Source organism: Lupinus angustifolius, chromosome LG06, assembly GCF_001865875.1.
Source record: "Lupinus angustifolius cultivar Tanjil chromosome LG06, LupAngTanjil_v1.0, whole genome shotgun sequence".
Lineage (NCBI taxonomy): Eukaryota > Viridiplantae > Streptophyta > Magnoliopsida > Fabales > Fabaceae > Lupinus > Lupinus angustifolius.
This window is the reverse complement of record NC_032014.1, coordinates 27,786,487-27,803,768: the sequence shown is the minus strand read 5'-3', so window position 1 is coordinate 27,803,768 and position 17,282 is coordinate 27,786,487. Positions and strand designations below refer to the sequence as shown.

Genomic DNA, 17,282 nt, shown 5'->3' with positions numbered 1-17,282 from the left:
ACACACAGAGAAAAAGGCGGAGAAATTAAGCTCAATTGAAGAGAGATGGAGGGCTATTGAAGGAGTCAGTTGTCCAGATCTGAAGAATGCTTTTGAAATGTGTTTAGTGCCCGATGTGGTACTTCCATCCAAGTTCAAAGTACCAGAATTTGAAAAGTATAACGAGACAACTTGCCCCAAAAGTCATCTGCACATGTACGCTAGGAAGATGTCAGCGTATCATGAGAATGATAAGCTCTTGATCCACTACTTTCAAGATAGTTTGGTGGGGGCTGCTATGAGCTGGTACATCCGGTTAGAGAAAACCCACATCAGAACATTTTTGGACATGTCAAATGCCTTCGTCAAACAATACAAATTCAATGAAGACGTTGCACCAGACAAAACTCAGTTACAGAACATGGCTAAGAAACCATCAGAAAGTATGAGGGAATATGTTCAGAGGTGGCGAGGATTAGCATCCTAGGTCCTCCCGTGGTTGGATGAAGAGGAACAATTGTCAATCTTCATAGATACCCTGCAAACCCCCTATTATGAGCGACTCAGGGGGAACGTGACGACCAACTTTAATGCTCTTATTAAAGTAGGAGAAAAGTTGGAAGGTGGAATCAAGAGTGGAAAGATTGCTGAAGAAGGTTCACGTTCCGTAAAGAAGCCTGCCTTCATGAAGAAGAAAGATGCAGAGACCCATTTCATTGTTGTGGAACCAAAGAGGTTCCAACCCCGACACAATAACCAAAATAATTATCGTGCGCCCTCTCGGTTTGCACAAAATCATATACAAAACCAAAACACAACACAAAACCAAACACCAATCCATAACCCACCAAATCAAAATAATAATGCATACCAGCCAAGACATGGCTATACACAACAACTAAGAAATAATAACTACAACCAACAGGAGAAGAGACCACCTGTGTTTGACCGGATTCCGATGACATGCACAGACCTTTTTGCCTATCTTCAAAGGCAAGGGATGATCACACCAATCCCAGGAAGAATCCCTGAAAATCCTGTTCCATGGTATAATGAAAACGTCACTTGTGCTTATCATTCTGGAGCGTTAGGGCATCTGGTGGAAGACTGTAGGGCCTTCAAATTCAAGGTTCAAGATCTCATCAATGCCAAGCGAATTGATTTCAGAGAAACCAGACTCAACATCACTGGAAATCCTCTACCCAACCATGAGAATCAGGAGGTAAATGCTATAGAGGTAAGGGATGAGGTCGCAGTCATCGACAAAGTGGAGGATGTGAAGATGCCCATGGGGTTCATCTTCTGGGAAATGTGCAGGCAAGGTTTGGTCGAAGTTATTTACTTTACTAACTATATACATATAATCATGTTACTAAAAATAAACCTGGTTCCTAATAATTAAATAAATCATGATGGATAGAAAGTGGAAGAGGAATCATGTGGTTTCATTTACCAATTTTTTAAAATCTCTTGCTAATTAATTAATCTTGTAGATTGTTTTTCAATTAAAGAACAACTATTTTTAATAGTTGAATAAATTTATAAAAAAATGATGACAAATAATAATTTGAATTCTTTAATCGTTTATATTATTACTTTTGAAGAATAACACCTATATATTACAGTATTAATAACATTTTCTAAACATTTGTGTACATATATTGACTAAATAGTTTCTCCATGATTATTCTAACTATTTATAAAATAAAAAATGTTTGTAATCATGTATCAAATACTTTGATGATTTAACTAAATTTATCTTGTTTATGTAATTAATTGAAATCTTTAGTAATAATCTTTTGAACACTTTTTGATAAAATAACACATATCAAAGATAAATAAAAATGTCTTTTAGAAACAAAATAATTTTTGGGAGCTAATCAAAGATGGAGCGAAGGTCGCCTTGAAGGCCTCTTTTTTCTCAAATCATCTTCGAAAGGTCACGTTACGCTGCTTCTTTTCAATCGATCAAATCCCAAAAACAGTTGAATAATTGTTTTTAAATAAATGACAAAACATAACTAAACTAAAAAAATTATGTTCCATAAGTTAACAAATAGGCAAAAGTGAATGTTTTCAAGTAAAATATAATTTCCTTAAAATTAAAACACTAAACCAATCAAACCTTTTTCTACTTAAAGAATTACATAAGCCTTGATTCCTTTAATAGGGATACGTAGAACCAGGGTTAATCTTGTCAGGCTTAACTAAAAAAAATAAAAATAATTTTGATCATTTAAATTAATTAATTAACCAAATAATTTAATAAATAATAATAATAATAATAAAGTCATATATTTTAGTGAAGGGTACCGCCTAAGGCGGACGGGTAGGGCGTTAATACCTTCCCTATCTTGTAACCGACTCCCGAACCTGGATATCAAAAATCCAAAAGCCCAAGGTAATTGGGCTTAAAATATTTTTCTACATTTTTAACTATAAAATGTAGTGGCGACTCTAAACAAAGTCGTGCAACCGAAAATCGGGGCGCGACAGTAGGCACCACTTATACCTAATTAGTTATTATTAGATGAAAACAAGTTGCTGATTGGTTGAAGATCTCAGGCTCCTACTAAGTGTATAAGTCATTCGATTTTATAGAATTTGCATATCATCGATTACTTTTATTTCATTCATATTCTATTTCCTTTATCTTTCTCATTAAACACAATATAATTATAGTGTGTATTTTACATCATTGAAGCAGAATATGTGAAAATAATTGAAGGATGAGAAGATATTGCACTTGAACAAAGAAATAGTTAAGAATATGCATGTAGAAACCTCCAAAGCGTGTGTTGTCACACTAACCTTTAAGTTCGATTCGCCCCCACCAATTTAAGTATATTGGATGCAAATGAGATGAACAGTGAACCCCCTTCAGGATACTTTGGAAAACCTTGATGTATTTTGTACAAACACAATAAGGATATCTTTCAATAATAGTTTACAAACTTATGGTTCCTACACTTCTCTCATGCATTAGAGAAATGGATGATTATTTCTTAGATAGGAAAAATTGGGATGTTTTCATTATGCCTCCAAGTGTCTCTATTTATAGAGAAGTTCATATCACTTGGTGGAAAGAAGCACATTTGGGATTATGCACTAATTTGCGAATATGTATATATCAAAACGGTTCAACTTTACTCTTAACGAGTGCCATAGCTCAGTGGTAAATCACGTTGTTTGGCAAGTGATAGATCCTTGATTCAAATCCTTATGATTGTATTATTTCATTTTTATTCACATTAATAATGAATAAAACATGGACAAAACATCTAAACAAGATCAAACTTACGACCTCCAATTCATTGTCAATAGGTAAACCACTAAATCAATTGTCAGATCTATTTTTCTCTCTTTCATCTATGTTTGGTCTGCTTCTGTCAAGTAAATGGTGAAGACTGAGAGATAATGATTTACTCACCAGTTAGAGGAGATATTAACAAAATCATTTCAAGCTTGGAATGCATGGTACATTCCAGTTTATAGGGATGTTAAGTATATTCTTAGTTATAGTTAGTTGGTCTTTATTTTCCATGTATAAATAATTTACTTTTATTGTAAACTACAATTCACTCATTTAATTCAATACTCAAATCCAATCATTCAATGAATGAAAATACATATTCTCTTTATGCTCATTCATATAACAAATAATTAACTTTTGATCTTAAAGATCCAACATATGGTTGTAAGATTAGAGTTTTTTATACGAGAATTATTCTCACTTAATTCACTCATTATATATATATATATATATTATTATTAAATAAAGCCAAAAAAGTACGGATAGTTTTCTTATTCCAACAATGTAAGAGTTTTTTATAGTATATTGTATCATCTATCATTCATTTTCAATCATAATTGATTCTTTAGTAAAAGTAATACAACTGACATAAATGATGCACTGATTATATATAAATCTTTATATATATATATATATATATATATATATTACATTTTATATTATAGTCCTAACCATATATAAAGTGAACAAAATATGTTAGATAGTTATCAATATGTCCTTATCAAATTTTGATATTCACCACTATTTTTAAAACAGAGCCTCGATTTAATTAAGTGTTTGATTAAGTTCTAAATGAAATGAAAATATAATAGAAAAAATACCATCTCTTACTTTAAACAATGAAAGTTCAACAGTCCACCATTAATAATAACCGATTAAAGTAAATGCACAAATTTCTAACTATTTTCAAAGTTATAAGTTAATCTCTTATTGTTATATATCTTTCTATCTTTAATTCTTTCAAATTACATAACTTAACACCTAACCACCTTTTAATTAAGATTACTTCGGAAATTGAGGTTTGAAGGAGAAAGTTAAAACTATCACACACGACTCTTAAACATTTAGGGCTTAAGTATATGAGAAAAATTCAACCAAAAGACTAGTCTATTACGTGAAATATTCTCATATCTTTAAGTATCACATTAATTTTGTTGTATTATCTAATGTGTGACTCCTAACATTGTCTTGTCTTTAAAAATCAATATTCGCTATGACTTTCACTCTATCGACATTAACTCAATGGTAATTCTTTATCTTTTGGTAGTTTTACTCATTGTCGCTACCCTTCAATCTATAGATAACTTGTTCCATGACACAATTCTCGTTAAAAGATAAGAATTATTTAAGAATTAAAGGAAATGAAGACAATCAAACGCAAAAAAAAAACTAATATATTAAGTGGCAAAAACTCATGAGTTAAGTATCATGTTAAATGTGTTATGGGAAGAAATTCAATATATTAGTCGAGTTAGCGTCCTCTTCATTAATGGAGAGACAAGTGCATCAAAAAGTAAAAAAAACATAATATAATTTTCAATGACATATTTATTCTTCTAGTTATAATAAAATAACACTATTACTATTACCGTTAAAAATCAGAAAATACATGTATTTGTCTCATCCCCTAATCAACATTGTTAACTTTTGTATTTGGTAGGCCAGTCGTAGTTCCCCTTCTTTCCTTCCACTTCACAGTTAAATTAATTAACCTTCCCAATTCAGCAACAACAACTATCAAAACAAGCATCAAACTAAAACACTAACTAGCTAACAATGACGATGGCCACTGCGGCGGTTCTATTCGCCGTTCTTCTCGCGGCGATCACGGTGGCGGAATCAGAGTATATAGACTACAACACAACACACAAAATCATCGCCGACAAAATTAACGTACACTTGGTTCCTCACTCCCACGATGATGTTGGGTGGCTCAAGACCGTTGATCAGTACTACGTTGGGTCCAATAACTCCATCCGAGTTAGTTTTTTGTTTATTTACTATGAAATTTATAAGATGTTAATAGTTTTTGTTTGATTTGGAAGTGAAATTTGGTTTGGTGCTACTTGGACAGGGTGCATGTGTGCAGAATGTGTTGGATTCTGTTATATCTGCGTTGTTGGAGGACAAGAATCGCAAGTTTATATATGTTGAGATGGTATAATTAAAACTGTTCTTATATATGCACTATTACATCTCTACATACTTAATCGAGTCTAAAAAGTTGTGTATCTAAAACTGTTTTACATTGCAGTTGCCGTTAATGTAGTTGCGATCATCACACTCGTTGCAATACGGATTGTTGCCATGTGGTGTGAATTTTTTGTGATTAAAAAATATTTTTGAATTTGATGGACTTAATACTGTCCAAATGCGGTCTCATGTGGTTACGCTGTTTCCCAATGCGGCCATATTATTGTGATTTGGTGTCACTCCTGATTGCGGTGTGATACGGTTATGGCAGTCATTACAATCACAATATTGCGGCCGCATCAGGTGATGTAGTCCACAATTTGGAACAATGGTCCTGCCGCTCTCAAAATGATGCTTATTAGTATATTCGAGTTGAGGGGGTGAGTTTGATGCAACGATAAGTTTGCTTATCCTGTGACCTGAATGGAGGTCATGACTTAAATATTGGAAACAACAACTACGTGCATCTACTCTCCTCAGACCTCACTAGGTTGGAGCCTTGTGGACTCAACCATCCTTCACTGGATTTGACTCTGCCACCAATACCTAGATTGTGGATTAAAAGATCTTTTTGGAAATAGCAATAAAGGGATCCACTCTTACTATAAATAAATTTCTCAAATTTTCTATTCCCTAAAAAACAGTTCATTTTTTAATTTGATTATCTCAGAGATTTTGTAATGCTTAGTGCATCATTTTCACATAGAAAAAATCTTTAGTAACACACTCTTCTCAACATTCTCTTCGGTATTGGATAAATTTCATGTGGAATCCACTAAATCACACGAGTCAACTCTATATTAAGTGGATCTTATATGAGGTCCACCCAATAATAAGGAGACTGAAAAAAGTGTTGCTAAGAATGCCCCATTTTCATGCTCATTTTTATTCTTATAGATCAATTTTAGAGCTTGCATGTTATGTTGTGTGAGTTTTTGGTTTTTTCTTGTTAATTATGTGTGTCTCTTTTCCCTTTCTTTGGTTTCTATATAGGCATTTTTCCAGAGATGGTGGAGACAACAAAGTAAGGCAAAGAAAACTAAAGTCAAGGAGCTTGTGGACTCGGGTCAGCTGGAATTCATGTAAATATCTTTTTCTTTTTTTATATATTTTAACCTGATGCTAGTTAGTAATTACTGCTTTATAAGTTAAGGTCTATAATTTAATTCAATCTTGCAGTAACTAATGATTGAAAGATTTTTATTCTGGTAAATGTATAACTTGCATAGAACATACACGCATATGATAAGTTGGTGACTTCTGATTAGTAATTTCTTAGTGCCCTTTTATTTTTATGATAAGTTGGTGACTTCTGATTAGTAATTTCTTATTGCCCTCTTTTTTGAAGAAATGGGGGCATGTGTATGCATGATGAGGCCACCCCACATTACATTGACCTGATTGACCAGACCACTCTGGGGCATCAGTTCATCAAAGAGGAATTTGGCAAGACTCCAAGAGTTGGCTGGCAGATTGATCCATTCGGTCATTCTGCAGTTCAGGCTTATTTGCTTGGCGCTGAGGTGTAGTACTACATTTAAACCATGTAGAAACTTAACTGTACAATTGTAGACATAATTTTGAATGCACTAGAACTAATCAATTGAAGACTAAAATACTATTACAAGTGGAACCATTCACACAATTAGATTAACGTTGTATCATGTAACTATGAATTTCTAAATCTTAAGTGATTGTGTCTTTGATGCAGCTGGGATTCGATTCACTCTTTTTTGCTAGAATTGATTACCAAGATAGAGCTAAGCGATTAAAGCAGAAGACACTTGAGGTTGTTTGGCGGGGTTCCAGATCTCTTGGTTCTTCTTCACAAGTCAGTTGTCTAACGATCTTGTTTCTACTTAAAAATAAGGATTTTTTTCTTTTTTCGTTTTTCAGTTATTTCTTACATGTTACTGAATTTATTACAGATATTCACTGGGATATTTCCCAGGCATTATGATCCTCCTGATGGTTTCACGTTTGAGATAAATGATGTTTCCCCTCCTATTCAGGTAGGTACATTAACTCATTTACAATTTTATCATAAAAACACATTTAATACTTTACCTTCTCTTATAAGATATACTCAAATTAAATTGAAGGATGACATCCTATTGTTCGACTACAATGTTCAAGAAAGAGTTAACGACTTCGTATCTGCTGCCTTAGCTCAGGTGAGCCCTGGACGACTTTTCTCACTTTTGTTAGATCAAATCTATTTTCCTATTGAAAGCTGAAATGGATGAGGTATAAGAATGGGAGTTATATGTTAATTAATATCGTAGGATTGCAGTGGCCTTTGATTTGTCACTTTTGACAGCAAAAGCCCAGAAATTTATCTAAATGAAAGGAGAAGTATGTAATTTTTTGTAGGACCCATAAAAACTTTCTCATCCCACCCTTCTATTCATCAACTAAGGGATGCAAACTTAGCATTATCACAGAACCTATAGCACTACAGCTTCAGGAAAACCACATATTTCCACATCACAGAACCAATGGAAAAAGCATTATTGAATTTGGTTTTATCTTGTTTGAGACGGAATATTTATATATGGTAGAAGCTACAACTAAATTGTCTGTTTATATCTAGGCTAATGTGACCAGAACAAATCACATTATGTGGACAATGGGTACAGACTTCCGCTACCAATATGCTAATTCTTGGTTCAGGCAGATGGATAAGTTTATTCACTACGTCAATCAGGTGCTCTTGCCTTACAATTGTTCTCTGGACTGTTTCTTTGGACTTCTTGTTATGCTCCTGGGTTTAGCTCTATGTACTTTCTTTATGTGGCATACTTTCAGGATGGACGTGTCAATGCTTTATATTCAACACCATCTATATACACTGATGCAAAATATGCAGCAAATGAGCAATGGCCTCTCAAAATTGATGATTTCTTCCCGTGAGTTTCTTCTCTTGGATACGTTAGTTTTAGATTTACGTTTTGATGAGATCTGAGGAGGGGGAAGGGAAAAGTGACTGAAACCTTCGTTTAGAAGATTTTTAATGATGCCATGAGAGAGAAATGAGGGTGGGTCTGATTGCAGCGATAAGGTTGCTGCTTAGTGATCATGAGGTGGCGGGTTAAAATCCTGGAAATAGTTTATCTGCTTTTAGGGGTAAGGCTACATACATCTACCTTCCCCAGACTCCACTAGGTGAGAGCATCGTGTACTAGGCCTCCCTTGGGAAGAGAGATGAATGGTTTATTTTAAATTAAATAAATGCCTGTCTATCCCACTTTAACTCTGACTTCTAAACAAGAGGAAGAGAATTGTAAACTTGAAGAGAAGAGAGGAATCACTATGACCTTTTGTCATTATTTCTATGAAAAGAAAGAGCTGACTGAGCCACCCTATTATGGTGGTACAAAGTAGAAAAGAATAATAGAATAATAAAAACTACTGAAAGTGAAAACCCAAGGTAACATCCTATTTTTCTAACAAGAGTGATCCTCCTTTTACTTAAACATTCAAACATGGGGAAGTCACTCAAATTTTCTTTAATTCTCTTTCTGTACATTCTTATTACTTAAAACTTCCATACATAGTTTAGAGAGCTCAGTTTTGAATTCAAGACACAAAATTTCAGGTATGCAGATCACGCAAATGCATATTGGACTGGTTATTTTACAAGTAGGCCAGCTTTAAAGGGTTATGTCAGAGTGTTGAGTGGTTACTATCAGGTATAACCTTAGGGCTCTTTTACTCCGAGGTAATTTGTCATGTGCTCGTGAGCTCTCGTAGTCTACTCTTCCTTCTTGTTGACATCTATTGCTTTCTTGTCGGCATGTAGGCAGCAAGGCAATTGGAATTTTTTAAAGGAAGGAATGAATCAGGACCAAATACTGATGCATTAGCGGATGCTTTAGCAATTGCTCAGCATCATGATGCAGTTAGTGGTACTGAAAGACAGCATGTCGCTGCTGATTATGCAAAGCGACTTTCAATAGGCTATGCAGAGGTGCATATTGCTAGTTTCCTGTTTAATTGTTGATATCATAAACTTAAATGGTGTACAATTTTTTTTTAATTTGCAGGCAGAAGAGTTGGTTGCATCTGCACTTGCTTTCTTGGTAAACCGTAGATTAAGTTCTCATGAGGGGAACCCAGTGTCAGACTTCCAGCAGGCAATGCACTATAGTCACAGAATAAGTTTGTTTCATATTTAAGTTTTCAATGGTAGTATCCATCATAAATTAACGGCTTGTCTGTTACATTTTCTCTCGACAGTCAATTAATTACACGGTTTCACTGTGTGAACCGTTTTAAGCTTAAGGTTTCCTATTTCTTCTTTTCAGTCCATAGTAAATAAAAAATATTTAAATAGTAAGGAATGTATTGAGCCTAGTGAGAATACTTCTGACGGAGTGTGCTTTTCTGCGGCGTTTGAATATCTTAATATATATGGTATAGGTCAATTGAGATCTATTAGTCTGTCACTTATATTTTATTTCTTTATAAATTCAGGCTCGCCATACTACAGGATGCTAGAGTCCCTAAGTCTTCTTCAGTTTGAAAACCCTTTGTGATATTATACTAAATCTGTCTTGTGAATCTGTTGGCAGTGCCCTCTTCTTAATATAAGTTACTGTCCTCCATCAGAAGCTACCTTGCCTAATCAAAAAATCTTGGTAATGATGATGCTCTATCATATTATATTTTATCACTCTAAAGTTATGACTAGAGTTAGATGTGAATCTTTTGTATTAAAATGTTTCTTTTACTTTTTGATGCCTTTTGTAGGTGATTGTTGTTTATAATCCACTTGCTTGGAAGAGAAATGAAGTAGTTCAAATCCCTGTAGGTGTTTTTGATGTTTTTATTTTCATTTTTTTAAGTACTGCAAAAATACATCTCATCATTGCTTCAAAACCAGTAGCTAATGCCATGATCCTATTACTTTGTTATCACTGTTCATTTCCTTCTTAGTCTGTTTCATAGCATGATTTTGGCACCTTTCAATCTTGAATGATTATTTATTCACTGTGAGATGATATTCCAATAAATTTCTTCTATAAATTTGTGAGGCATAAGTATTTTATTCTAATTATTTTAAATTACTTGCTTAGGTTTCCACTAGAGAGGTTTTTGTCCAGGATTCTACTGGGAAGGAAATTGAGTCTCAGCTTCTGCCTCTGTCTAATGCTACAATGAGCATACGAAAACAATATGTCAAGGCATATATAGGAAAATCTCTCGGTGAGGAACTCAAGTACTGGCTTGCATTTCCTGTGTCTGTACCTCCCCTTGGCTTCAGCACCTATATATTATCAAGGCCGGAACGGACAGGTAATGATATTGGTTCTGTTCATCTCTCTCTCTCTGTAAAGTTGGATTGAAACATAATATTTACTGACTCAGACTTCTGTGATTCATTAAATGAAAAAGGTCGCAGTTCGACCATCTCAATGGTGTGCAGATCAGAAGGAAGTGTGAATAATAGCGTAGAAGTTGGACAAGGGAATCTAAAGCTACTTTATTCTGCAGATGAAGGAAAACTGACTCATTATGTTAATAGTAGAAATCTGGTAAGTTCTTAATATGCATTTGTTAGTTTAGGCACCCATGATTACTTAGGTTAAGGAAAATGGAAATAGTAGTAGGGGAGTAGAGGACAAGGGGCAGAAGAGGGAATTGGGTTGTAACAACCTTATCCACGTGTCAGGGAGGGTCGAAGAAAGGGTGCCTTAAGTCCCTTTTATAAGACCCTTTTGAGAATTTGATTTTGTTCCTTTTATTGGACCCTTTTCAAAATTGAGTACATTAGTTATTATTTTTTACAAAAATGCCTTTATAATTGAGTGGAAAGAGGAAAAGAATGAGTCCCAATAAGGCAATAATGAAGGGTAATTCTAGAAAGTTACATCCAACTGTTGACAAATTTAATGCTAGTAACTATATTAACCAAATTCCTCAGGTCATGTGAATTTACTCAGAAGGGTCATATAAAAAGGAGTAAATGGAGTAAATGGCAAGTAGCAAAGATAAAAGGGAGAGGTATGGGAGATGATCATCCAGAGATTGAGTGGAAGTTCTATTTCTATCTTAATTTTCTGTTTTCTCAGTGTAACCAAGACGGATTTTCCCTATTATAAGGAGCTAGACTCCATTTTTCCTATCAAGTTTTTGTAGTTGTAATTTTTAAATAACTCCAAAATCATATATGAAGATTTCCATCTGAATGCCAACACATTCAAACTTCAATCTGAATTAGTCATAAAGTCAGTAATGCTGAAATTTATTAACCTTTCTTGGTTATGGCTGAAGGTTACAGCATCAGTTGAACAATCATACAGTTATTATTCTGGAAATAATGGGACAGATAAAGATCCGCAGGTAGTCATCTACACAGAAATTTCTATATGTATGATGTATCCCTTGCTGTAATACTCAATTATGTTGTTAGTCGGGTGAATTTTTAATGATTATATTTGTCCTTGTGCAATATGTTTGGTGTTATATTTCTTTTTATAAAAAAGAAAGTTTCTTTTTCCTTCCTGATGCAGGACATATGGTGTCCTCATCAATCCCATAGATTGTGCTTATTGTGTGTTTATTCATTAGTTATTTTTATTCATTATTCATTTAGCACTCCAATCATACCTTGTTACTTTTATCTATGATGTTCTTTAATAAAGCTAATAAAAAATATTTGAATTGACAACTTTTAAATAAAAAATATAGGCTTCTGGGGCATACGTCTTCCGTTCAAATGGCTCATTTCCCATTAAATCTGATCATCAGGTTACATAATTTTCCTTTTAAAATTTCAATTCTTGGTGATTATTTTAGTTTATGATCAATCCAGAAAACAATTTAAGATGTTTTTGTTTGTATGCGTGTTTTTGTTCAGGCATCATTCACTGTTTTGCGTGGTCCAATATTGGATGAGGTACATCAACAGGTCAACCCATGGGTATCTCAGGTAAATTTTTGTTATACTAACCATGAAATCAACGTTTTCATTTTGTTACTACAAGTATTCACATCATCCCGCCCTCTCCTAATTAAACAAAAAACTGTGTTTTGTGTGAACTTTTTCTATGGAACTCAAGTGTGGAAGTCTAATTTTGCTTTCTGCTTCTATAGATTACGAGGATATTCAAGGAAAAGGAGCATGCTGAAGTTGAGTTCACAGTAGGTTACCTCACTTGTTATCTGATAAGCAGAGCAACTGATAATTTCTTTAAATTATATGGCTCAGAAACAGTTTAGAATTTGCATTCTAAATCTTATTTATACATATGTAGGTTGGGCCTATTCCCATAGATGATGGCATCGGTAAAGAAATTATTACTCAATTTACAACTACAATGGAGACCAACAGGACATTCTACACGGATTCTAATGGACGTGACTTCATTAAAAGAGTATGCTAAGTTTATTTGCTTTCCTTCTATTATAAATTGCGTAGATTGTTTATTATTAGACTGTACATATAACTCGATTTACTTGGAAGAGGAAGATATAATATATAATTAAAAGGAATATCTTGACTTGGATCAATTGCAAGACAGTATGAATTAAAGAGGGTAGAGGAAGGCCTTAGAAAACATTTGGAGAAACCACAAAAAATATCTTGCTCTAAACGATTTTACTGAAAACATGGTTTTTGGCAGAGTCCAATAGCATTTATTTATCTATGTAGCTAACCTCATTTAGTGGGATATCCGGATAACACTATGTTCATGTGTTGTTATTCATAATTTTAATTGTTTTGCAGATTCGAGATTTCAGGACAGACTGGGATCTACAAGTGAACCAACCCATAGCTGGAAATTATTACCCAGTATGTTTCAGTTAAATGAAAGATCTATTTTCTGTTTAAGTTTAATCATATGTAAGGATTTTGTTCACTATCTGCTTTGAACTTTTTTCACCCATGCAAGGAATTCTCTTCAGTTGGTGAATTTCATTCACGTTTTTATGTTAATGTCAATTGTTGTGTTCAGTGTTTCATCTGTTACACAAATACAATGTTTGGTATTTCTTAAGTTAAGTCTACCGATATGTATCAAATAGATGTCATTTCTGTGTATCCTGGTCCATCTGGCCTATTCTTTGAAGGGTATTAACAAATACTACGGCTTCCTATCATTCTTTCAGGTTAACTTAGGATTATATGTTCAAGATAGCAGCACGGAACTGTCAGTGTTGGTGGACCGCTCAGTTGGGGGTTCCAGCTTGGTAGATGGTCAAATAGAGCTGATGCTTCACAGGTAGGTTATATTTCTCATGCGTCTCGATTGATGTTTAAGTTCTACTAGCTGATTTTACAGTTACTACATAGAATGTAGTCAATTTATAATGACTGGCATTTCCGCCTTCTGTGTTTCATGTTATATTTTCTAGGAGGTTAATCCATGATGATGCAAGAGGTGTTGGTGAGGCACTCAATGAAACAGTTTGCATTGTTGATAACTGTGAAGGTTTAACAGTTAAGTATTTCTTACCAAAAAATCTATTTACCACTACTTGCATGATTATTTGTGGTTATTTCCTTGGTACGTGACGACATTTCCCAGATACTCGGTGGAGGTCTACTTTTATTAACTGATATGTAGTTACTAGAGACTTGAATGGTGTCTTGTTAAGTGCAATTGTGTGCGTGGATGTGCATATATCTTTTCATATTGAGCATTTACTTGTCCTCGTGATTCATCTGCACTGTGCAGCATTCACTAAAGATACTATAAAATTAAAAGTATTTAATCTATGACTAATTTACCTCTTACTAGTGCTAGTTTATGTGATATGTCCAGATTCAAGGAAAACTGTATCTTAGAATTGACCCTATAGGCGAAGGTGCTAAGTGGCGTCGTACTGTTGGCCAGGAATTATATTCACCCTTGTTGTTGGCCTTCACAGAACAGGTAAAAGGAAGAGTGGGGAAATAAGAAAAAAAAAATGACATTTAAACCTTTCATTGCAAACTGTTTTCCACTTTTCTTCCAGGATGAGGATAAAGGGTTGCATTTCAAGAAGTCAACATTTTCCGGCATAGATTCTTCCTACAGTTTACCGAACAACACTGCTCTTTTAACCCTCCAGGTATGCAAGGGAGTTATGGAGCTTTAAGATGCCTTCTAGTACGTTCTACTGATACATTTGTATTGTTTTTATGAACTTCTACAGGAATTTGAGAAAGGAAAAGTACTCCTAAGATTGGCTCACCTTTACGAGGTTGTAATGATTTCGCAGATTTATTGATAATAATCTTTGGTTCTCTCTTAAAAAGAGTTAAACCACTGTTACAAAATAATCAGCTAATGACTAATGTCCCAAGTTCATAATCATGATAGGAATGATTTTTGCTTGCATTTAAGCTATGATATATAATCACAAGACTAAACATGCATGCATTTCTGTCAAAGTAATTGAAATATATAAATACTTTTATATGTAAATGTTTGTTAGAATTCACTCATGTAAAGAAACTTTAGATCTTAGCTATGAAAAATTTATGATAGTTGTCATAAATCAAAAGGGGTCGTATCTTACCGACTCTTTTCCCATCAGGTTTATTAGCTATCAAACATTTTGCTTTGCATCCAGACATCAGATATCCTATATTCTTGAACTAATGTTTTCTGGGTCTCATTGTTTGCATGTAAAGATTGAAGAGGACAAAGATTACTCAGTAAAGGCAAGTGTGGAATTGAAAAAGCTGTTTCCTAACAAAAAGGTAAGAGTGTTAACCAGTGTTTTAATTTTAAATTGCGGTAACTGTTGCGATTACTGCGATTACAGTCATTGTGTTGCAGATTGCAGTGTGAATTATTTTGTGATTAAAAAATATATTTGAATTCAATGTGGCTTCATGCGGTTGCGTTGCGGCCATATCACTGTGATCCGGAGTAACACCACAATTGCGGTGTGATACAGTTGCGGCGATCATCACAACTGCAATATTGTGGCCGCATCAGGTGATGCGGTCCGCAATTTAAATCACTGGTGTTAACTAATCCAAGCTTATTTATCACACATCATGTACATTTTTTTCCTTTTTAACAACTCAACTTTTCCAGATAAGTAAAGTGACAGAGATGAGTTTATCTGCAAATCAAGAAAGAACTGAAATGGAAAAGAACAAGTTAGTGTGGAAGGTTGGAGGCTCCATTGAAAAGCCTAAGGTGGTGAGAGGAGGACCTGTTGATCCTGCAGAGCTTGTGGTTGAACTTGCTCCAATGGAGATTAGGACATTCTTTATTTTCTTTGATCTCCTACAAACAGTTCCTGAAGTAGAGAATCATTGGGTAATGTAACAAAAGCACCCAACAGATTTGCATATGTGCATTGTGTAAGGTAATGTTCCAACCTATGTTTTCATGCTGTAATGCGGTGGAAGATTGTATACATTGTTTTAAATTATGCCCCGCAACCATAATTGTGGCCACAATATTGCAGTTTCAATAGTCTCCACAATGGCATCGTGGCAACAGTTGTGCCTGCATCGGCCGTATTTTCCAGCAATTTTCAACAATAGCAATAAACACAACGTGATTGCTATTTAAAACACTGATGATATATATGCCGGTATAATTTGAGTCTTGGTGACTACAAATACAAGAGTTGTATAAACAAAATGTGCTAGAGGATTGAATCTTGTGTGTTTTGAGATGGGATCATATATTTGTGTGAGATTATGCATATATGATTGATCACTTCTCCATGTTCAGAAATTCTTACATAGACTTAGAATAGGCTTTATGCATTCATCTTTTACCATTTCTTCTTTGATATATAATTACATATGAATCTCCCCACTTAAATTGAAGAAGTTTTGAAGCAAATGTAGATCCACACAATTAAGCCACTTGGCACTCCTTGTTTTACTCATGCCCCGAGAAAGACTTTTGTGGAGATGAAACCATATAGTGACAACTACTAAGATTCTGTCAACACATTAATATTTTAATTTTAATTAAATTTAATCTTAAATGATAGCATCAAAAATCATAAAATGTATTTGTTTTCAAATGTGATGTGTTACATGTGTCTCCATACAAGTTTTTCTTGCTCCGAGAAAGGCTTTCTTTGGGGATGGGGATCACATATCCACATTCTTATCTCATTTTGTATCTCTATCCAATTAGAAAGTTCAATTTAATTAAAAAGAAAAAATAAAAACAGAAATTAATTTTTATATATTATTTTATGAAGTTTGATCAGTTAAAAATGTAAGAACATAATTTTCTGGGATAAATGATCCTAAACAGAAATTAATATTTTTATATTATTTTATAAAGTTTGATTGGTTAGAAATGTGAGAACATAATTTTTTGGGATAAATGATTCTTGTTCATCTTCCAAGAGAAATGTTTCCCTTTTGTAGTCCTTGTAGTTAAAACTTTTTTTTTACGCCTCTTGCTTATATGAAATTGGAAAAATTATTTTTGAATAAAATCATTTTGAAAAAAATGTCAACTTTCATTGGACTCTCTAAAGATAACTCGTAAAATTGTAGCATGCCATTCCATTTGATACATTTGCCATTTTCAACCATTCAATATAACAATTTGCCTTAGTTGATGTCTAATCTCCAACAAATTGCTTTTGTTTCTACTATTGTTCAGAGAGAGAAAATAATAGCATCATCTCCATCATTACATTTTCGAAAAGTATCTATTGTCTCAAATAGTGTCTCAACTCATGTCCTAGATCAATGAAAATATATCATTTTAGTTGAAAAAAAGTTATATATTTATTATTATTTTTATTTGTACTTTAATATCATTAGTCCGGGACATATTTTGAGACATCATTTTTTGTATTACCAAAGGTGTCT

The 17,282-nt window shown here is 33.8% G+C and overlaps 1 protein-coding gene across 11 annotated transcripts; it reads left to right on the top strand.

The window, feature by feature from the left end:
- LOC109350643 (alpha-mannosidase At3g26720-like) lies at positions 5,017-16,273 on the top strand. 11 transcript variants are annotated; one of them, XR_002108116.1, is made up of 30 exons: positions 5,017-5,272; positions 5,367-5,450; positions 6,479-6,567; positions 6,834-7,008; positions 7,197-7,316; positions 7,414-7,497; positions 7,588-7,659; positions 8,079-8,192; positions 8,294-8,394; positions 9,084-9,177; positions 9,288-9,455; positions 9,532-9,621; positions 10,060-10,125; positions 10,238-10,294; positions 10,564-10,783; positions 10,883-11,022; positions 11,762-11,830; positions 12,179-12,238; positions 12,348-12,419; positions 12,584-12,631; positions 12,745-12,864; positions 13,218-13,283; positions 13,601-13,713; positions 13,847-13,931; positions 14,257-14,307; positions 14,351-14,367; positions 14,450-14,545; positions 14,630-14,677; positions 15,111-15,179; positions 15,523-15,831. XR_002108116.1 is itself a non-coding variant. In XM_019591867.1 (30 exons), the coding sequence occupies exons 1-29, from the start codon at positions 5,069-5,071 to the stop codon at positions 15,757-15,759; spliced, it is 3,072 nt and encodes a 1,023-aa protein (XP_019447412.1). In that variant the 5' UTR covers positions 5,017-5,068; the 3' UTR covers positions 15,760-15,799; positions 15,902-16,273. The 11 variants fall into 11 exon arrangements, 10 of the variants coding, with proteins under 10 accessions (XP_019447412.1, XP_019447413.1, XP_019447410.1 ...); XM_019591867.1 differs by adding an exon at positions 15,902-16,273 and having other exon boundaries at positions 14,257-14,367; positions 15,523-15,799; XM_019591868.1 differs by having other exon boundaries at positions 6,491-6,567; positions 14,257-14,367.